Source organism: Pleurodeles waltl, chromosome 1_1 (assembly GCF_031143425.1).
Source record: "Pleurodeles waltl isolate 20211129_DDA chromosome 1_1, aPleWal1.hap1.20221129, whole genome shotgun sequence".
NCBI classification, from domain to species: Eukaryota; Metazoa; Chordata; class Amphibia; order Caudata; family Salamandridae; genus Pleurodeles; species Pleurodeles waltl.
In genome coordinates, this window is record NC_090436.1 from 82,894,918 (window position 1) to 82,917,090 (window position 22,173).

Below are 22,173 nucleotides of genomic sequence, written 5' to 3' on the forward strand. Positions count from 1 at the left end.
CTGAGTCATTACTGAAATCTGGGGACCTAATCCGTTAATATTATTTAATTTTCTAAGCAGTCGCGGGCTCCTTAAGGAGGCTTTGCAGACCCCCAGGGGTCCACGGATCACAGGTTGGGAACCACTGGTCTGGAAGGATCAAAGCTGCCGACTCTTCTCAGTAGAGGTGGGTCCTGATGTCATCCGTCGCAGCGGTCAATGCAGTCTCTGTGCTGTGGGTGGCCCGGAATCCTGATTGTGAGGTGTCAAGAAGGTGGTTTCGTTCAAGGTAGTCGGTGAGCTGCTGGTTGATCGTTTTCTTGAGCACTTTGCCCGGGAATGACAGCAGGGAGATCAGTCTGTAGCTTTGAGGGCTGCCTTGTTGGTGGCTCTGTAGTACTGGTCCTTGGTCATGCACCATTGTTTCTTAAGTCGGTGGCAGTTGCGTTTGGAGTTTCTGAGCACTTGGAGGTGTTGTTGGTTTTAGCTGGTTTCAGAGGGGCGATTGATGGCCGATTTGGTGATACAGGTGATGAAGTTTTGGATGGGCTGAGGTCGAGGTCTGCTATGGGCTCAGGTTGTGTGGTGCCCAGGGCCTGTGCCCATAGGATTTCGGTTACCTTGTCTCTGCTTTGGTGGGGGGTGCTGAGGTGCTTGGAGGTGGTGTGCTCGGAATTGGAAATGGTAAAGTGGTTGATTATGTGGTCGATCCAGGTGTGTTCAGTCACATGGGTGAAATTGATCCTGTTGCTAGAAGGAAGATGGCATCCAGTGTGTGTCCGGCTTTGTGCATGGGTTTGGTGACCAGCTGGGTGAGGCTGCTGATGCTGAGATTCTCTATGAGGGAAGTGGAGTTGGTGTTGTTAAAGAGGAAATTGAGATCGCCGAGTAGGACGTAGTGGAGGAAGTCGATGTGAGGGGGTGAAGAGGTTGACGATGGTGCCGCAGAAGGCTGGGCGTGGTCCTGGGAGTCTGCATGCAAGGGTGCCTTGCATCATGGTGTTGGCATTAGTCTGGAGTCAGAAGTTGAGATGCTCCATGAGGGGTGTTTCGTTGTTGTCAGTGAGGGTGCACTGGATGGTTTCTTGAAGTTGATGTTGTTGCCCCCACCATGTTTATTGGTTCGGTCTTGGTGTATCATCTTGTATCTGTCAGGGGTGGCCATGGCGATGTCAGGGTTTAAGGAGGGTGTTAAGCATGTGTCAGTGATGAAGGCGATGTCTGGCTCGTGGGTGGTGATGGTGTCCCAGGTTTTCATGGTGCATTTGCATAGGGAGCAGGCATTTAGCAGGATGCACTGGAGTGGTGCTTGGTTGTTCGTGGTCTTCTGAATGGGTGCAGTGCTGGCATTAGTGTGCGCAGGTAGGCCACGTTGCAGGAGAAACTGCAATCTAGGCAGGTGAAGGGTCCTTTGGTTGAGAGTGTGGATGCCGTGAAGCAGCTGTTGAAGGGTTGTTCGACGTTCAGGGCCTGGAGCTCCTTGGTGGTGTAGTGGTGGGAGGATCTGGGGTCTTGGCACTGGGTGTGGTCCAGGCAATGATGGGCGCAGATGGGCTTGCCTTTGGCGTGCATTTGGAGAGCCCACTGTGCGGCTACGGCATCCATTGTATGTCCTGGGAGGTGGGAGGGGATGGAATGGGAGGCAGGAAGGCGGGAGTGCAGGAGCAGCAGTGGCGCGAAGGAGGCATCAGCAGGGGCATCAGCAGATGCAATCAGGCTCAGGAATGTGTACAGAGCAGTCGCAATCAGGCTCAGGAACGGGGGCGGAGCTGTCACAATCAGGCTCAGGAATGCAGGGGGGGCTGTAACAACAGGCTTGGGAATGCGGGCAGAGCTGTTGCAATCAGGCTCAGGAATGAGGGTGGAGCTGTCGCAATCAGGCTCAAGAATACAGGCGGAGCTGTCAGTGGCAGGCAGGAGGGCCGTGGAGTGCCTGGAGAACTGTGACTGGCCCAGTGGGTTAGGCACTTCTATTGACACTTATTCAATCCATAGAAGCACACTAGACTTCTAGCCTTTTACTAACATATCACCCTGCCCTATGGGCTACCTAGGGCCTACCTCCGAGGTGACCTATATGTAACAAAAGGGAAGTTATGGCTTGGCAAGTAGTTTTAAATACCAAGTTAAAGTGGCACTGAAACTGTAAATACAGGCTGTGCAATGGCAGGCCTGAGACATGTTTAAGTGGCTGCTTTCTGTGGGTGGTGCTATCAATGCTGTAGACCCACTAGTAGCATTTAATTTACAGGCACTGGGCACATATAATGCACTTTGTGGGGAACGTATAGATAAGTTAAATATGCCAATTGGGTAGGAGCTAATGTTGCAAGGTCTAGGAGAGAGAGAGAGCACAAGCACTTTAGCACTGATCAGCAGTGGTAAAGTGCACAGAGTACTAAAACTTGCAAAAACAAGATCAGAAAACTGGAGGGAGGTAGGCATAAGGTTAGGAAAAGGCCACCATAAGGCTGGCAGGTTTAACAGCTACCATTTGATTTAGAGTTGCCTTCAAAGCCCTTATGATTGTCCATAAAATCTTACACTACTGTCCTACAATTCTAACATCCAAATGTTTACTTTTTCTTATGAATAAAACCCTAACCTCCTCCAGTCAGTTCTTACTAATCGTACTATAAACTAGAACAGTTACAAATGGGGGCAGATTCTTCTACATTGCAGCTGCTAAATTGTGGCACTCTCTCCAAGCTTCTATTTGCTTCGAGGCCATTTCAATTAAATTCAGGAAAGCCATCAAAATCTGGCTTCCCAACCAATATCTTCTATTTTGTGGAGCTTTAGGCTAGGTATGTTACCTGCTACAGAACCAAGAACTTGAGCTAACCTGCGCTGTATAAATAGAACAAAACATAACATCTGTTTTATCCCCAGACCTGTGTTCAACAACAGTGAGAAAGCAAGATTAAAACTGAAGACCATATAGGCTGAGTAGATCAAGAAGGTGGGAAGCTGGAAGACGGGATATTTCACTGTTCCATATATGCTATCAACTCAACCCAGATAATATGATTGGTACAATAGTTATATATTGTACAATTTTGATCAGTAATTTCTAGTAAAGGTATGTGGATTGTCTTTTAGTATAATATAAATGATTAATTACTTCTTGGCACAAACAAAGCAGGTCTTTGTTGAACATACATTGCTGTGTACAGTCTGAAAATGTACTGTGCATGAAACTGTTGGAGAAATTATGCAGCCTCAAAATAGTAATCTTCCACAATAGTTCTGTATGCCGAGTCGTGGCTCTGCCAACCTCGCATGTCTCAACCGCTTGATTAAAGGGGGCAGTAGTGTCAAGGTGCCTCCTATTTGTATCGGGTTCATTGGTGCCCATTATGGGTGAGCAAAGATTATTGCGGTAAGCATTTAATTTCCCCCATATTTTCTGTGGGCAGCCTCTACTTTTGTAAACTTCCTTTTCCACCAACATACACCAGTCAATATCACACTTCCACTCACTCAGAAGTGGTGCCTGCTCTGCTCTCCACTTTTGTGCGATGTTGCGTTTGGCAATCATTAATCCCAGAGTCATTTAAAGCTGATCCATGTGGCACAAATCAGTAGGGTCCCTAATGTTGAGAAAGCACCACTTGGCAGTGGCCACCACACACATCGTTCATACAGTTCACCACATTTTCCCAGTGGTTTTGCAGCACTAGGTCTCTCCAGATCATGTGGAAAAAGGATCCCTCTCCCGCACACTTCCTAGGGCACCTGGTGTCTGTCCTGCCAATTGTGGCTAAGGTGATACAGGAATAGTAATATCTATGTAGGACTTTTAACACTTTTAACTGTATTAGGCGGAACCTCAGTCTTATGGTCACCTCCCTTGGTGAGGTCAGAGCCTTGGATCATTCATTGTCTTCAAAACCATTGAGGTCATGTGCCCAACATTCCCGGAGGCTCATCATTGCATCTGGGGAATTGTTTAGTAGTTTATGATAGATGAGTGAGATAGCTTTCTTGGACAGATGACCATCTAGCAGTCTGTCCTAAAGTGGCTATGGCTTGGGAAGGCCGGTGTCCCTGGGTAGCACGTGTTGTAAGGCGTGTCGTATTTGTAAGTACTGATAATGTTCTGAATGCGCCAATTGAGACTCCCTTTGCAGACCAACAAAGGAGATCATCCCATCTTGAGTCCATAGGTCTCCCACTCTGGACAATCCTATCAAGTCCCATTTACTGAGGTCCGGCTGAGTAGTGGGAGTGTCTAGTTACATGGAGTCCAATCGGGGGTGAACCTGGTGATCCTGCCCATCCAGCCTAGGGCCTTTTGTGCGGCATGCCAGAAGGTAATTGGCACTGCGGTGGATTGAGGGAGGGACGTTCTACGAGTGTTGCCATAGAGGGCCTAAAGTTATTCCCCTGGGAGCATGTTGCGCCAGTCCATTCAGATAGTCGGCTCGTCTTCAGGAAGGTATGCCCAGTAATTGATCATGACCAGTTGTGATGCTCAGTACTATGTTTGTGTACCGGGCAGGGCTAGCTCACCCTCATACCAACCCCATGTCAATTTCTTAAAGGCTGTGCGGGGAGAGCCGCCGTCCCACAGCAAGGAACATACTGTGTCATCTAATATTTGAAAATAGCTATGTGGGATAGGGTAAGGTGTGTTCTGGAGTACGTACAAAAAGCGGGATAAGGACATCATTTTGTACAGGTCGCCCTCCCTGGGAAGGTTAGCGGTAAAGGCCGCAAGTGGTGTACATCTTTGTGCAAACGCGCAAGTGGAGGCTTGAGGCTGTGGATGTAAAAGGCATGAGGATCTCTGGATATATAGATACCTAGATAACGGAATCCTGTTGTTGTGATCTGGGCTGCGCAGTCCTTGGGTAATTGTGGAGCAGGGCCATGAAGGAGATAGATCAACGACTTACCCCAATTACTTATATAGCCCGCATGGTGCTGGAATGTGTGCATTATCCTGGCCAAGGTGGGCACAGGGTTCGCCATGTAAAGTAATATATCATCATAGTATAGGGAAATGCTGTTGTTCCAGTCTGCAGTCCATCTCAACTCTCTGAAGAGGTGGTCACCTTGGATCCAGGCAGGCAAGGGCTCCAGAATCAGGGCAAAGATCAAGGGGGACAGGGGGCAGCCCTGCCGTGTGCCTCAGCCCAGTTGAAAAGGGGGGGAGAAAACACCATTGGCCACCACCTGAGCCAGTGGGTCTGAATACAGAAGCTGCACCCAGGAGAGGAAGCGGGGGACAAAGCCCATCCTGTGCACCACCTTGAACATAAATAGCCACTCTTACTGTGTAAAAGGCCATTTGGGCATCTAAGGAGAGCACGAGGGCATTTTCTCTTATCGTTGCCACTCTGCCCAGGCCTCCATGCAGTTGTCTAAGCTTAAGTGAAGTACTTCTCCCTGAAATGTATCCCAACTCCTGCGGGTGTACCAGCGTCAGGATGACCCGCATAAGTTGTGTGGCTAATAGCTTGATTAGAATTTTGACTTCTGCGTTTAACAAAGAAATTGGCCTGTAGGTGGTGCAGTCATCTCGTGGTTTACCCACCTTGGGGATGACCACTAGCGTGGCTAGCCTCTGGTCAGGGAGTAAGGGCCCCTTCTCTCGACATTCTAAAATAATGCGTAGGAGGTGGGGCGCATGCGTCTGAGCCGTGAGCTTTTAGAAGTCGATTGACAAACCACTGGGGCCCAGCACCTTACCCGAGCTTAATGCCCTGATGGCTTGAGTTACCTCCCCCTCCATTAGGTCTTGCTTCAGGAGTTCCCTATCAGCATCAGGGAGTCTAGGCAACTGAATATCCGAGAGTAAGGACTTCTTCAGCAGTGGTGGTGAGCGTGGAGGAGTATATGGCCCTCATTCTGACCTTGGCGGGCGGCGGAGGCCGACCGCCAAAGTCCCGCCGTCAGGTTACCGTTCCGCGGTCGAAAGACCGCGGCGGTAATTCTGACTTTCCCGCTGGGCTGGCGGGCGGTCACCTTCAGACCGCCAGCCAGCCCAGCGGGAAAGAGGCTTCCACGATGAAGCCGGCTCGGAATCGAGCCGGCGGAGTGGAAGCTGTGCGACGGGTGCAGTTGCACCCGTCGCGTATTTCACTGTCTGCGCAGCAGACAGTGAAATACATTTAGGGGCCCTCTTACGGGGGCCCCTGCAATGCCCATGCCAGTGGCATGGGCACTGCAGGGGCCCCCAGGGGCCCCGCGACCCCCCCTACCGCCATCCGGATCTCGGCGGTCCGACCGCGGGGATCTGGATGGCGGTAGGGGGGGTCGGAATCCCCGCGGCGGTGCAGCAAGCTGCGCCGCCGTGGAGGATTCAATGGGGCGGCGGTACACTGGCGGGACCCCGCCAGTGGTGCCGGTCCGACCGCGGCTTTACCGCCGCGGTCGGAATCCCCATTGGAGCACCGCCGGCCTGTCGGCGGTGCTCCCGCGGTCCTCCGCCCTGGCGGTCAAAGACCGCCAGGGTCAGAATGACCACCTATGTGTCTTATCTACAATGTTGTGTCCCTCAGCGTCTTTAATCTCAGACGCCCACCTGTCAGCCTGCTTTTTTCTGTCCAGCCAGGCCAGAAGTTTGCTGGCCCTGTCACTTACCTCATGGAGGTGGTGTTGCATGGCACGATATCTAGGCTTGAGGTTCGACACTACGTCTTTGTATTCTTTCTGTTTCAGAGCGAGTTTATGTAGACAGTCCTCTTGGTTGTGGTGCGGGAGTTGAGATACTAAATCTAAAATTTCACGTTTAAGCGTATCAAATGGGCCCTAGTTTCCTTCTTATGTCCCATTATTCATGCCAGACTCTGACCTCTAATGACAGTTTTGTATGCCTCCCAGAGTATTTCAGACGAGGCCACTGAGACCTCGTTATCTTCAAAATAAGTGTCTGTGATATCCTAGAGGTCTGTACGGATAGTTGGGATACGAAGGTACCAGGGGTTGAGGACTATTCTCCGCTGCGTAGAGCGGATGGAGGGGCCATTACAAGCCCAGACCGGGGAGTGATCTGATATGCCCCTGGCTGTGACGAACTTCGTGGAAATGAGGGAGCTGATTTGGAAGTGTAAGCAAGTAGCGTGAACGTTTTTTGTTTTTCTCCTTCTAACAGCAAGGAAAATGGCTATTCGTGCTCTAATCACTTCAAGATTAGACTACTGTAATAGTCTTTACATAGTCATAACTAAAAACCTAATGAAGAGACTCCAGGTTGTCCAAAATGCTGCAGTTAGACTTTTGCATAAATTATTCTACTGTAGGCTTAAGAGAGCTCCACTGGTTGCCTGTAGAAAACATTTTAGGTTTAAATCTTTACCCATAGACTACAGGGCCTATCACAGAACCAGTCTCAGATTTCTTTCCGATTGCTTTGCTACACCATACTGTCCAATTAGAGCCCCGAGTTCCTCCAGCAACAAACTTCTTCAGATACCTAAATGTAGGTTATAAACTAAAGATGGTAGACCCATTCCATATTGGGTGCCAAGGCCTGGAATTGGATTCCCCATTTCATCATATTAGCTAGAAATGATATGACTTTCAGAAAGCTCCTTAAAACTTGGCTTTTCTGTCAACCTTAATTGGCTTTCCCATCGGACAAAGATCATTGTCAAATACTGTGCACTGCTGGTTTTTAGCGCCAAGGTACTCAGTTTCGCTGTGTTTATCTGTAATTTATAAATACCGCTTTTCATTTAATTTTATTTTCTGTGGAAGAAGCTTCTAGTAGGTCAGCAGATCCTGTTCTTTTTTATTTTAAACAGTTTTTAAATTAGTTTTATTAAGTTTTCATTCCCTCCACCAGGATTTTAAAAGATATATATTCAAGAAGACTACTTAGTCCCCTAGATACAACCTAAATTATCGAAAGCAAGCAGGAATGGCACTCCACCAAGAAAATGCATAAACTAAAAAAAAAAAAGTAATGTGCAGGTATCAGAAACAAATGGCACATTCAACTCTTGTAGCATCGGTGGTAGCATTGTCCACCTATCAAATCAAATCAAATCATTAACATTTATAAAGCGCGCTACTCACCCGTGCGGGTCTCAAGGCGCTAGGGGGAAGGGGGGATCACTGCTGCTCAAAAAGCCAGGTTTTGAGGAGTCTCCGGAATGCGGAGTGGTCCTGGGTGGTCCTGAGGCTGGTGGGGAGGTTGTTCCAGGTCTTGGCTGCCAGGAAGGAGAAGGACCTCCCACCCGCCGTGGAGCGGCGGATGCGAGGGACGGCAGCGAGCGCGAGGCCAGAGGAACGGAGGAGACGGGTGGGGGCGTAGAAGCTGAGGCGACGGTTGAGGTATTCCGGTCCCTTGTTGTGGAGGGCTTTGTGTGCGTGGGTGAGAAGTCGGAAGGTGATCCTTTTGCTGACTGGGAGCCAATGCAGGTGTCTCAGGTGTGCGGAGATGTGGCTGTTGCGGGGTACGTCGAGGATGAGGCGGGCCGAGGCGTTTTGAATACGTTGCAGGCATTTTTGGAGTTTAGCGGTGGTCCCAGCATAGAGGGTGTTGCCGTAGTCCAGGCGGCTCGTGACGAGGGCGTGGGTCACGGTTTTTCTAGTGTCGGCGGGGATCCAGCGGAAGATCTTGCGGAGCATGCGGAGGGTGAGGAAGCAGGCGGAGGACACAGCGTTGACTTGCTTGGTCATGGTGAGAAGAGGGTCCAAGATGAAGCCGAGGTTGCGGGCGTGGTCTGAGGGGGTCGGTGCGGTGCCAAGGGCCGTGGGCCACCAGGAGTCGTCCCAAGCGGACGGGCTGTTGCCGAGGATGAGGACTTCCGTTTTGTCAGAGTTCAGCTTTAGGCGGCTGAGCCTCATCCAATCTGCGACGTCCTTCATGCCCTCTTGTAGGTTGGTCTTGGCGCTGGCGGGGTCCTTAGTGAGGGAGAGTATAAGTTGGGTGTCGTCGGCGTAGGAGGTGATGATGATGCCGTGCTTGCGTACGATGTCGAGGGGGCTCATGTAGACATTGAAGAGTGTCGGGCTGAGCGATGAGCCTTGAGGTACGCCGCAGATGATCTCGGTGGGGTCTGAGCGAAACGGTGGGAGGTAAACTCTTTGAGAGCGGTTTGAGAGGAAGGAGGCAATCCAGTCCAGGGCCTGGCCTTGGATCCCGGTGGAGCGGAGGCGGATTATTAGGGTGCGGTGACAGAAGGTGTCGAAGGCAGCTGAGAGGTCGAGGAGGATGAGGGCGACTGTTTCACCGTTGTCCATCAGGGTTCTGATGTCGTCTGTGACTGAGATGAGGGTGGTTTCAGTGCTGTGGTTGGTTCGGAATCCGGTTTGTGAAGGGTCGAGCAGGTTGTTGTCTTCCAGGAAGGTGGTAAGCTGTTTGTTGACGGTCTTCTCTATTACTTTGGCAGGGAAGGGGAGGAGCGAGATGGGGCGGAAGTTTTTCAGGTCGCTAGGGTCAGCAGTAGGTTTCTTTAGTAGGGCGTTGACTTCGGCGTGTTTCCAGCTTTCGGGGAAGGTAGCAGAAGAAAACAAGGAGTTGATCATGGTCTGGAGGTGCGGGGCGATGATGTCGTCGGCTTTATTCAAGATGAAGTGAGGGCAGGGGTCCGATGGGGCGCCGGAGTGGATAGAGTTCATGGTGGTTTTGGTTTCTTCAGTGTTGATGTGGGTCCAGGCGTTGAGGGTGATGGCCGGGGGTGTGGGTTCGGTGATGCTTGGTAGGGTCTGGTGTCCGAAGCTGTCGTGGAGGTCGCTGATCTTGCGATGGAAGAAGGTGGCGAGGGAGTTGCACAAGTCTTGTGAGGGTGTGACGGCGTTGGCGTTGGCGTTGGGGTTGGAGAACTCTTTGACGATGCTGAAAAGTTCTCTGCTGTTGTGGCTGTTTTTGTCCAGTCTGTCGGTGAAAAAGTTCCATTTGGCTGTGCGGATCAGGTGGTGGTGTTCGCGGGTTGCGTTTTTGAGGGCGGTCATGTTGTCGGCGGTGTGGTCCTTGCGCCAGGCCTTCTCGAGGGCGCAACATGTTTTCTTCGATTCTTTGAGGGTGTCAGAGAACCAGAGAGGTTTTTTGGTGATGGCCTGTTGATGCGTGCGTCTGAGGGGAGCAAGGTTGTCTGCGCAGTTGGAGATCCAGTTCGAGAGGCTGAGGGCTGCGTCGTTGGGGTCGGTGGTGAGGGTAGGTTGGTTGACGGCGAGTGCGGAGAAGAGTTGCTCTTCGGGGATTTTGTTCCACTGTCGACGAGGGATGGGTTGAGTGCGGAGGTGGCGTGTCTCGCGTCGGAATGTGAAATGGACACAGCTGTGGTCGGTCCAGTGTAGAGCGGAGGTGTGGCTGAAGGAGACGTGTTTGCTGGCGGAGAAGATAGGGTCAAGCGTGTGTCCGGCGATGTGGGTGGCGGTGTTCACCAGTTGCTTGAGGCCGAGGTTGGCGAGGTTGTCGAGCAGGGCGGTGGTGTTGGGGTTGTTGTTTTGTTCCAGATGGAAGTTGAGGTCGCCTAGGAGGATGTAGTCCGGCGAGGCGAGGGTGTGCGGGGAGACGAAGTCGGCGATGGAGTCGCTGAAAGAGGCGCGCGGTCCGGGGGGACGGTAGACGAGGGATCCTCTGAGGGTGGTCCTGGGGTCGGTGCGAATCTGAAAATGCAGATGTTCAGCGGCGAGAGGGGTGTCTTCGGTGGAGGTGGAGACGCTGATGGAGTCTTTGAAGATGATGGCGATACCTCCTCCTACTTGGTTGGTGTGGTCTTTTCTGGAAATCTTGTAGCCTTCGGGGATGGCGGTGGCGATGTCAGGGGCCGAAGAGGCGTTCATCCAGGTCTCCGTGATGAAGGCGACGTCCGGTGCTGTGGAGTCCAGGAGGTCCCAGAGTTCAACGGCGTGCTTGTGGACAGATCGAGCGTTGACCAGGATGCACTTGAGGTGGTTGATGGCGCGTGGGCTGGTGGTCGTGGTAGTTGCGTGGTGGAAGATGCGTTTGCAGGAGTTGCAGGCGAAGGGTCCATGGGTGCGTTTGGGGTGAGCTTGGAAGCAGGTGTTGGAGCGCCCTGGGTTGAGGGCGTGGAGGGTGGTGGGGTCGTAGCGGAGCAGCGGGGTTTGGGAGAGCTGGGGACCAGGGGTCGTGGCGCTGGGCGCGGGCCAGGCACGGACGGGCGTAGATGGGCTTGCCTCTGGCGCGCCAGCGGCGCGCCTGCTACGCGGTCGCACAGCGGCCGCCATAAGAGGGAGGGGTCAGCTGGGGGCGAATGGGAGCTGGGGGGCGGGGGCGTGCAGGAGGTCGCGGCGGGAAAGCGCAAGGGAGGGGGGGACAGGTAGAGTGAGAAGAGCTGGGGCAGGGGGGTTTAAGGGTGGAGGAGGGTGAGTGTTAGGAAGTTTAGGAGATTAGGGAGAGAGATAGGAGTAGGGTTGGGAAGATAGGGGAGGGGGGTTGTAGAGGTGGGTGAGGGTGAGAGGTAGAGTGAGAGGATAGGAAGATAGGTAACAGAGGAGGGGAGAGGTAGATAAATAGGTGGAGAGATAAAGAAATAGGTAGATAGGAGGAGGTAGTGAGGGAGATAGATAGTGAGATTGATAGATAGGTAGATTGGAGTGAGGGAGGCAGATAGCGAACGGGGTAGATAGAGGTGATAGAGAGGGGGAGGCGAGTGAGGGAGAGAGAGGTGAGACAGGAGCAGGAGGGCAGGCGCGGGAACAACAGAAGACGGAGGACGAAGAAATCAGAAGAACTGAAGAACAGAAGACAGAAGAACAGAAGAAACAGAAGACAGAAGATGAAGAACAGAAGACAGAAGACAGAGGACGAGGAAGCAGAAGACCGAAGATCACAGAAGGAGATACAGAAGACGAAGAACAGAAGGCAGAAGACCACAGAAGAAGATGAAGAAGAAGAGAGGCGACAGGAGAGGCTGAGAAGCACACAGATGAAGAGAGAAGACGGGGAAAAGAAGAGTACAGAATAAGATTACAGAAGAGGAGCGAGGAGGAAGAAACAGAGAGGAAGAAAAGAAGCAGGAGCAGGAGAGAGGGTGAGTAGCGCGGGGCAGGGCGAGGGGCTGGGAGGTACTTACTGCGAGGTAGCTGGGCGGTCTCAGGAACCTGGAGGAGCTGGAGGAGCTGCAGCGGCAGGGGGAGCGACCTACCCCTGGGTCAAGGGTCGCTACCACTGTCGCGCAGCGGCCGCCATAAGAGGGAGGAGGGGGGGGAGGGGTCAGCTGGGGGCGAATGGGAGCTGGGGGGCGGGGGCGTGCAGGAGGTCGCAGCGGGAAAGCGCAAGGGAGGTGGGGGACAGGTAGAGTGAGAAGAGCTGGGGGAGGGGGGTTTAAGGGTGGAGGGGGGTGAGTGTTAGGAAGTTTAGGAGATTAGGGAGAGAGATAGGAGTAGGGTTGGGAAGATAGGGGAGGGGGTTGTAGAGGTGGGTGAGGGTGAGAGGTAGAGTGAGAGGATAGGAAGATAGGTAACAGAGGGGGGGAGAGGTAGAGAAATAGGTGGAGAGATAGAGAAATAGGTAGATAGGAGGAGGTGGTGAGTGAGGGAGATAGATAGTGAGATTGAGAGATAGGTAGATTGGAGTGAGGGAGGCAGATAGCGAACGGGGTAGATAGGGGTGATAGAGAGGGGGAGGCGAGTGAGGGAGAGAGGTGAGACAGGAGCAGGAGGGCAGGCGCGGGAAGAACAGAAGATGGAGGACGAAGAAATCAGAAGAACAGAAGAACAGAAGAACAGAAGAAACAGAAGACAGAAGATGAAGAACAGAAGACAGAAGACAAAGGACGAGGAAGCAGAACACCGAAGATCACAGAAGGAGATACAGAAGACGCAGAACAGAAGGCAGAAGACCACAGAAGAAGATGAAGAAGAAGAGAGGCGACAGGAGAGGCTGAGAAGCACACAGATGAAGAGAGAAGACAGGGAAAAGAAGAGTACAGAAGAAGATTACAGAAGAGGAGCAAGGAGGAAGAAACAGAGAGGAAGAAAAGAAGCAGGAGCAGGAGAGAGGGTGAGTAGCGCGGGGCAGGGCGAGGGGCTGGGAGGTGGGGGGTACCTACTGCGAGGTAGCTGGGCGGTCTTAGGAACCTGGAGGAGCTGCAGCGGCAGGGGGAGCGACCTACCCTTGGGTCAAGGGTCGCTACCACTGTCGCGCAGCGGCTGCCATAAGAGGGAGGAGGGAGGGAGGGGTCAGCTGGGGGCGAATGGGAGCTGGGGGGCGGGGCGTGCAGGAGGTCGCGGCGGGAAAGCGCGAGGGAGGGGGGGACAGGTAGAGTGAGAAGAGCAGGGGGGTTTAAGGGTGGAGGGGGGTGAGTGTTAGGAAGTTTAGGAGATTAGGGAGAGAGATAGGAGTAGGGTTGGGAAGATAGGGGAGTGGGGGTTGTAGAGGTGGGTGAGGGTGAGATGTAGAGTGAGAGGATAGGAAGATAGGTAACAGAGGGGGGGAGAGGTAGAGAAATAAGTGGAGAGATAGAGAAATAGGTAGATAGGAGGAGGTGGTGAGTGAGGGAGATAGATAGTGAGATTGAGAGATAGGTAGATTAGAGTGAGGGAGGCAGATAGCGAACGGGGTAGATAGGGGTGATAGAGAGGGGAGGCGAGTGAGGGAGAGAGGTGAGACAGGAGCAGGAGGGCAGGCGCAGGAAGCACAGAAGACGGAGGACGAAGAATCATGTTATCATACATATGGTAAATGAGGCACACTGTCTGGAAGGTGGGCAGTGTGCATCATTTGACTGACGCCCCTGGCAACCAGTGCCACTGATATATGGAAGATTCATGTATTCCCTTAGTTATAGTCGTGGGGACCAATAAGCACATATCATTGACTCTAAAGTGTTTCAACCTTATTGGATTCAATCCTCTTCAGATTCTGATCCTGCAGAGGATCCCAAGATCCTATGCTGTTCTTCTTCCTTATTAAGTAGCGCATCCTGTTTTAAGGCAGTTACAGAAGTCTCCTTAATTATATCTTCCCATACACGAACATGTCAGATGTTGTTTTCAGAAAAAAGAAGGAGCCCGACAAGAGTCCCATTCCTAGGTTGTTTGGTGGGACACACTTCCATGGCTAAGGAACATATTCTGAAAAAACAAATGGATGAAAATATTGATTCTTCACTCAAGAAATCTTATTCTGGATCTTATCTTGAAATGTGGGCTGCAACTTATGATGCCTATATTTCACAGACTCTGATGTTCGACTTTAAGGTTTTTTTATAAGGCTATTCAGGAAGGAGTAGAGCATGATATGATTCTCTTTTGGAGACAACTGAAAAGCAGATCAATTTCCTTTTGGACATTTCATTTGCCATTGTAAGACCTGCCACCCTAGCTGAAGGAGCCATTCTAGCAGCAAGGAGTGATCTGCTTTATGTGAATGGCATATAGATTCAGTGCAGAAACCTCTGGCTTTTAGGACGCCCTTTGGAGATGCAAAACATTTTGGAGAAGAACTCAAGGAGAAACTGCATAATTTATTTAAAGAAGAGAAACACTTCTCTTATTTCATTGAGTCTACAGATGCCAGCTTGTTGTCTTCTTATTTTAAATGCTCTTTCCATCAACCTTTACGAAGATCAACTCAGATGCTGCAATCCTACCCTAGGAATAACAAGAAGAAGGGATATAGGAATCAAAATGAACACAAGAATATGAGATCTCCTCGACACAAGACCTAACACTCCTGACTATCACTGAAATGGCCAAGAGTGACTAGTAGGAAGGAGGATAGGGTTATTCAGGAAGTCCTGGGGAAACTACCTCAGATTCCTGAGTAATGGCTGACTCAGCCTACCCCAGAAACGTAATCAAGAAGCAAGTCTTGAGATCATACATCCAGAACCTAATGCTAAATGATGGATGCAATTTCACCAGTACCAGAATACAAGAAGGAAAGGTATCTACTGCAAGGTCTTTCTGGTACCAAAACCTTGAGGGGATTACAGAATGATCATCGACCTATACAGGTTTAAGTTCTGGATCAGGAAAATTCCTTTCAAATTGGAAACTAAACAGAAAGCAGCATAATGCAAGGTTAAAGACAGGCTTAAAGCCAACAAGTGATAGTAGAGGAAGCTGGGTTGTGGGTTGTTAATGCATTATGATGTAGTGTTCTTTAAAGAGTTGAGTCTTCAAACCTTTCCTAAAATGGACCTGCTTTCAGGCAGCTATGATGGATATGGGGATGTTGTTACAGATTCTGGGTGCATACATGGAAAAAGCCTGCTGTCTTGTTTTTTCTTTTTTGCACTTGTTAGTCTGCAGTCTGATGGTGTCCTGGCTGCAGCTGTACTGAGAACCAGCAGAGACAGTGAACTTGTCTGCCATATATGTATAAGTTTCTAAGGGGCTACCCAGTAACCCTCGGATCTGGGAAAGATAAAAAAAGACAAAACATAAAAGGTCCTACAAGGGGAAGTATAACCCTAGACTTCCACAGCAATAGTTGTGCATAAATCAATGTGAAATAGATTCAATTTAAATCACATTTATTGACAAACAGGCTTCTTGATTAACCTGCAAAATTCAATTTCAGTTAAAACAGATTTACAAAAACAGCTGCTCCTAAAGGTAAAAAAGGTGCAGTTCAAGTGATGTGATGAAAAAATGATATGTGTGAATGTGCTATACAATGTATATATATGCACACATGACTGGCGGCGACATCCAGAGAGAACAAATAACCCCCCAAAAATGGGTGTTTTTGCATCCCTAGTCAAACCATTTCTAAGAACCGGTTTTTGTTAAACAATTGTCAATGTTTGGACCCACAGGGTTATTCGTTCAGGGGTCATCATCAAGACAACAAAATATGCACCATTCACCCACTGAGGTAAGTGGCCAGCAATGTCCATTGATCAGTGTGGCAAATGTGGTAATCTATCCACTGTGGTGTGTAGTGAATAACCATCTGCAGGGAGGACAGACCGTATAGCTCCCCTTTGGAAACCGCTGAACGGTAGCAAACTTTCCCCCAAGGTCGGTCATGTAAAAATACATCAACAACTCGGGTCCTTCTTTGCAGATTACACGTGTTGGCCTGAATAATGTAAAGACTGAAGTCTGCAATATAAACCAGGGTGATGGTCGTTATTGCTTTGTAAATTATGCTGCTGGTTTGTAAAAAGGTGCGGGCCGGCAAGGGGTGCCAATGGAGTTCTATCAATATGGTGGTGATGTAATCATATTCTTTCAGGCCCCAGATGAGACATACAGCAGCATACAGGATGCCCCAAAAGGGTTCCAGTGTGGAGTCTGGGAGGCTTTGGAGTAGGGTTTTCCCACCAACCAGATGCAACAGTATCAGGGGTTGTATAGCAGTTCTGTAGTCTCTGTCCGGAAGAAACAGTTTGACTTTCTTTAGAGAGCTGGTACCAGGCCATCTATATTTTTGTCAGTGTGCTCCATGAGGGTGAGGTTGGTATCCAGGCTAAATCCAAGTGACTTCTAAGACAATGGAAAGCTTTGTTGGACTGGGATCAAAATACTCCTGTTACAGTGGTGGCTAATACCAAAGTCTCTCAGAAAGGTGTTTCCTTTACATCCACAATCTCCTTCAGTAATAATGTTGGAAGCCATGAATGAGGGGTGGGGAACAACATGTATCTCCAGAATGATTCAAGAAAGATAATGGATCAAAAAAGAATTCAAGATTTCCAACCGGAAAGTGATATTAGTCGTGTAAAGGGGATTGTTGCACTTTGAGGAAATCATTTGCAATTAACACATGTTAATCAAGACAGACAACACAGTGGCCATGTGTTGTGTAAACAGGAGGGATGAGATATGGTCCCCTCAACTTGGTAGCTCAACAGATAGTAGATTGGGCAGGTTATCTACTGTTGTTGAGGGTCATTCACATTAGAGGGAAGAAGAATGATTGCCCAGCACAGTGTTCCCCTCATGTCAACACGGCTGTTCTCCCTAACATACCTAATGTTTGGGACACCTTTTATAGCCCTGTTTGCATTTAAGAGACTTGCCTACCAATGTTCTCCTAACTCTTTCTTACACCAGGATCTATGAAAGTGGACCCCCTTTCTCTACTTTCGCCTCATAAGCACCTCTGTGCATTTCCTCCTTTACCTCTTATCCACCAGGAGCTTTTCAACATCTCAGAAAGAAGCACCAAGGATAATATTGCTTCTGGGTAATAATGGCTCTTTCATTCTAGGATAACCGATCTGGGTTTCCCTGGCAGTAGCTTCTCAATAGGAAATTCATATCATCCTCTGCACACCCTGGGGTGTCTTCCTCTAGGAAAACTTTTCCCAAAAGCATACCCTCTCCCCCTTCCACCTTTGCAGTTTTCCAGTCGAAGCGGACAATGGTCCCCAGGACCGACTCAAGCAATCTGTTTTTTGCAGTTTTATATAGCGAGAACTCGACCCGAAGGTATTGAGGCGCTTTACATGAGCACCAGTTACTTCACACAAGGACACATTAATTTTTTGTAGGCACGGGAAGATTAAGTGATTTGCCACCCTTTCTGCCCTAAACTTTCAGTTATTGTATATGCATACTTCAATTCGGTAATATTTTTATTCTGTATTAGGAGATACGTAAAGAACATAGCTAACCCCAAATACAAACCGAAACCAAAAATAAAGGACACATTGTCCTCAGTCACTGAAGAACACAAACTAGTGAAGGTTGTCCATCTTGCATGGCCGTTGGTATGACTTTGTTTACAGATTATAAGCGTACCCAGCTCCCATTTCATCGTCAATGTGTTATGTTGGAAACAAAGGTGATCTTGCCAGGTAAAAGACATTTAATGACACAATACTGCTCTGTGAGTTCCTGGCAGGTAGAGCCAAATAGAAGAAGGACAAAAGGGACACTGAAACAGAAGAAAGGCAAAGCATCGCAGAGGGTATACTAGTTAGCTAATAGTACGGCCATCTTGAATGGGGCAGATTTGCTTTCCAGTCGGGTAAAATGGAAATAAACAAAACGATCATCTATGCTGTTATAGTTTTTAGAATACTGCATGCAGTTCAGCAACGTGTGTTACTAATGGTTTATTGCATAATTAATTCTACAAAGTAGTGCATGTTTCGTTTTTCTTAAATAGTAATTAATGAAAAAGTTGATTTGTATTGAACACGTTAGTCGCCTCCAATATATTACTAAAGAATTAAGTTTTCATTCAGCTATTTGAAAAGATCAGTAAAGGAAACTAGCGCGGTCGGTTTCAACGGGGCTTCTCTCGTGTAAGATGGCGCCTGCGTCAACAAAGACAGGCAGGCGCCGCAGTGCTTGGCCCTCGTCCCCCGGTCGGTGTGACGCGCTGTAGTTTGGGTCCTGAGAGCTGGAAGCGGCCCGGAGCACAGCCTCGGGTGTCCGTCCCCGGGCCCGCAGAAGCTTCTACCCGACAATACATGAGCCAAAACGCGCCCCCCGCCTTCTCCATGCGGCTCCGAGGCCTCCGCGGCTTCTACTATGGCGAGGAAAACAGTTAGCAGGAAGCGGAAGGCAGCTCCGGAGGCGGGAGAGCAGGTACACCCCAGGGCAGGTAGAGGTGGTCAGAGGGGTCAGTGGCACATCCTTTGCAGGAGTGTGTCAGGGGAAGAGGCCAGGCAGGAGGGCTCCACTGGTAGTATGGCAAGAGGGCAGGTGACAGGGGGATTCTGTCAACTCGCCCTCAGTGCAAACCTCTCTCCTCTCAGTGCATTTATACTTGCTGCCTCGTAGACCTAAGTTGTTTCACCCTCGCAGCAAACCTTTATACTCTTATCCCAGACAGCTCTGTGGCTTTAATGAGATTAACCTCGAAAAGGATTTGACTGAAAAGCTTCCATCAGGTTTGGAGTCGGCTGCCTGCTCTGTGTCTCAGTCGCTGCTTGCCACCCTCAGCCTTCTTCGTATGTAATTAAGGAGATACCATGCCAAAGAGGAAATCGGGGAACTTGCTTTTAGGTTATCGTGTTTGCGTGTATATCGCTCGTTCTTCATCTTTGTTTCAAAACACAGCAGTGATCAAGATAAGATGATGTAGAAGAGAGAGATCTTTAAGTTTTCATAATTACTTGTGTAAGTTACTTATGCTGTTTTGCCGTTAGTATGGCCTCGTCATAGCTTATGGCACTTAGACGTACTAAGCGTGCACAGGACACGAAGGAGGAACGCCGGAAGAATGGAGATTATTGTTAGGTAATGTTTTTTAGGTATGATAGTTATATTGCACAGTCTTACTCTTGTCAAATTTAGAATGAATAGGCACTCCTAGTGCCAGAACCCTTCGATAATAAATCTTGAAGACATCTTATATCTGCTTGTCTAGCAGATCTTAGTGAAATCTATATATTCAAACTCAGTCCAAATGAATTTGCCAAAAACAGCACTTAAACCTTCCTCTAACATTCATGGGTGTGCAATTTTATAAGATATCTACTTTTCTGAGGAGCTGGATGCTCCAAAAAATGTACTTGTCCTGGATACAAAATCACCGGTGCCATTTGGTGGCAGCGTCCTTGTTATATCAGAGTTCTATCATAATATGGTAGGGTTTGGAGTCTAGCAATGATCAGATGATGCCATGTTTCTGAGGATACTGAACCTTGAATACACAAGTGTTCTCTTTATGTCAAACTTTTGCATCATTGTCTCTCATTATGAAAGAGCTCTGTTTAGGCCAACTGTTTGATCACAGTACACAATTAGGTCTCTGCTCTAGGCAGCGTGTATGTGCTGTCTTGAGAAGAGACCTGTTGTATGTACTTTGTGGGCTTCAGCCCGCCCATAGGCTTTGGATTTGCTGCCTCCATCGTCGCTCCATTATTTGTTCTCCCCATTATTTGTCCACGGCATGCATGCGTCATACCTCTTTCAGACTTTAGGCATTAGGCTTTCCCAAGAGCATGGACCAATTACTACTAAACATACACAGCTGCCATTTTAAGGCATTGTTTTGGGGCTACATTTTTTGTTTGTTTTGAGCACTTAACACAAGCGCTCGTGTTTTCAGTCACGCTGTTTATTTAAACAGGCCTGTAAAGCTTGTTCTTATGTCGTTACATTTCTCTGGTCACACAGTGAGAGACTTCATCAGCAGAACGTTTTCTGATGTGGGCATAAGATATGCCACCGCAGTGCTTTCACTGATTGGGCACTTTGAATATTTATTGCTGCTCCGTCCAATGCAAGCGAAGTATAGAAAGCTTGGGAAGAGGTCACAGGCAGGTTCACTGTAGTTGCACACTACTGTCTGACAGAGGGGCGCGCCACCATGGGTTATCTATAAAGGCGCAAACAGACTTTATGAGGATAGATTATATGTGCGTTGGTTTGCTGGCAGCTGCAACAACTCCTGGCTACTTTTGCCATAAAAAAAAGGTTAAAAGAAATTTAAAACAAAGTTGTGTGCTTACTTTAAATGCCACAGTTGAGTTAGTAATATGAGGACTTAGGATTTAGGGAGGCTACACTAAAAGATGGGCTGGCCTGACTTCTGTCGGCCGCTTGTGGCTATGGCCTTACTGCAGCCCAGTCTCAGACCATGTCCTTCTAGCCCCCTCTCTCTGATGCTGTTTCCCACCTGGTTCTCTCTGTATATGTCTTTCTATTCCTCTCCCCCATTTTTTTTCCCTCTCCACCATTTCTTTTACCACTGCACCCCTCCCCCCACCAGCTCCCTGGTTCTGGATTTCTCTCTATGCACCCCCTCCCTTTGACTCCACCCCTGGCTACTCTCAGTGCACACAGAGTGCTGTAGCTGTAGTCTGTGCAGCGCAGGCATACGCTGCAGGGCCTAGAGTCCGCAAAGTGGCTTAAAGTGAGTGGAAAGGGGCACACCGGAGCAAGTAAGTGCCTTGCATGCCAGGGTACTTGTCTGTGCACAAGCCCTGACATTGACAAACCCAATAGCTCTTGCATTGCGGAGACAGATGGGCTTTGCCAATGCTTGTGGATCTGCTAGCCTTTCACCATGTTGAAGTTATGATTCTATCCCAGTTCAGTATATATAATTATTCTAATTGCACCACTTCTGTCTGTCTTACGTTAGTTTCCAAGAGAATAATTGTTCTGGTAAGCACATTTTTAATTAGGAATGCTATTTACTTTAAAAAGTGGACACAGTGTAATTTCTGAGTTCTGCAGTGTTTTCTTATAGGAGGAAAAACAAGTTCTGGAAACAGGTGGCTTTCTCTCCTGTGAGGGGAACCAGATTCGCATTTCAAAGGCGGCAGCCCTTTGAAGCTTGCCACCTTAGGAATGCTAATCAGCAGGTCATCCTGTGGGAGTGGGTGTTTCACCCTTTGCCCCGACAGGCTTTTGTTCTGGGCCTCCTGAAAGCAGAAGGCTGTCACCCTAGGGGCCAGAACCGTGTCTCGGGTGGAAGTGTGGCAGAAACCAGTCATCAAGCACATCAGAGGCTGGTAGGATTTCAGGGGACATCTAAGGTGCCCTGTGGGTGCATGTATTGGTAAATCCAGCACTGGTATTAGTGTGGGTTCACCCGTATGAAATGTTTGCTACCAAATATCCCTCTGATCAGTCAAGCCATCATGTAGCTGGGCAACTCGTATTGACCAGTGTCCAGCATGTGCATTTAAGCTGGCTTCCCTGGCCACTTACTATGTCTGAGAATTTACAAGGACATAGCAGGGGCATATCTGCTCATGCAGAAATGCCCTTACAAGTAATAGAATGCACCCTGCCTTAAGGGCTGTAAGGTCTGCCAGAGGGGTGACTTACATATGTTGCATGCAGTGTTAGAGGACATGGCACACAGGCTGTGTGCCATGTCATGTTTTCACTTTTGTCTGTGCCAAGACACGCAGCCTGCAATACCAGTCTGTCGTGCTTGGTGAGGGGTCCCTTAGGGTGGCACAATTTGTGCTGCAGCCATTAGGGGCCCTCTTTAGCACCTCAGGCCCTAGGTTCCAGGGATACCATTTACTAGGGAGCTTACAGAGGGTTCTAAAGGATTTGCCAATTGGACAGTTTTGGAGAAAAGAACACTGACACTGGGGATTAGTTGGCAGGGACCCACTGCACTCCAGTCAAAATTGCATCAAATACCAGGCAAAAACTGTGTGTGTGGTGAGGGGGTGGCACTTCGACAAAGAACCCAATTCCGTACACAGCGGGAGATTAAAAAAAAATTTTTACAACTGCATTTGCTCTTCGAAAATGGAATTCACAGACGTTTGCTAGGAGTATGGTTTACTGGCCTACTTCTGTAAAATATTGTGAATTGTATAAATGTGCACCAGTGCGAGTTCAAAGAACTGCATGTGTAGTCTTGTAACTTTCTTTAAAAATGGGGGCCCT

At 49.1% G+C, this 22,173-nt stretch overlaps 1 protein-coding gene across 1 annotated transcript in view; it reads left to right on the forward strand.

The window, feature by feature from the left end:
• Nucleotides 1-18,097: 18,097 nt before the first annotated feature.
• Nucleotides 18,098-22,173, forward strand: part of DCAF12 (DDB1 and CUL4 associated factor 12) — a 150,652-nt gene continuing 146,576 nt past the window's right edge. Inside the window, exon 1 of the mRNA XM_069216673.1 lies at nt 18,098-18,396. Coding sequence (XP_069072774.1) covers nt 18,340-18,396 — 57 coding nt within the window. The 5' untranslated portion in view covers nt 18,098-18,339. The remainder of the gene's footprint in view (nt 18,397-22,173) is intronic.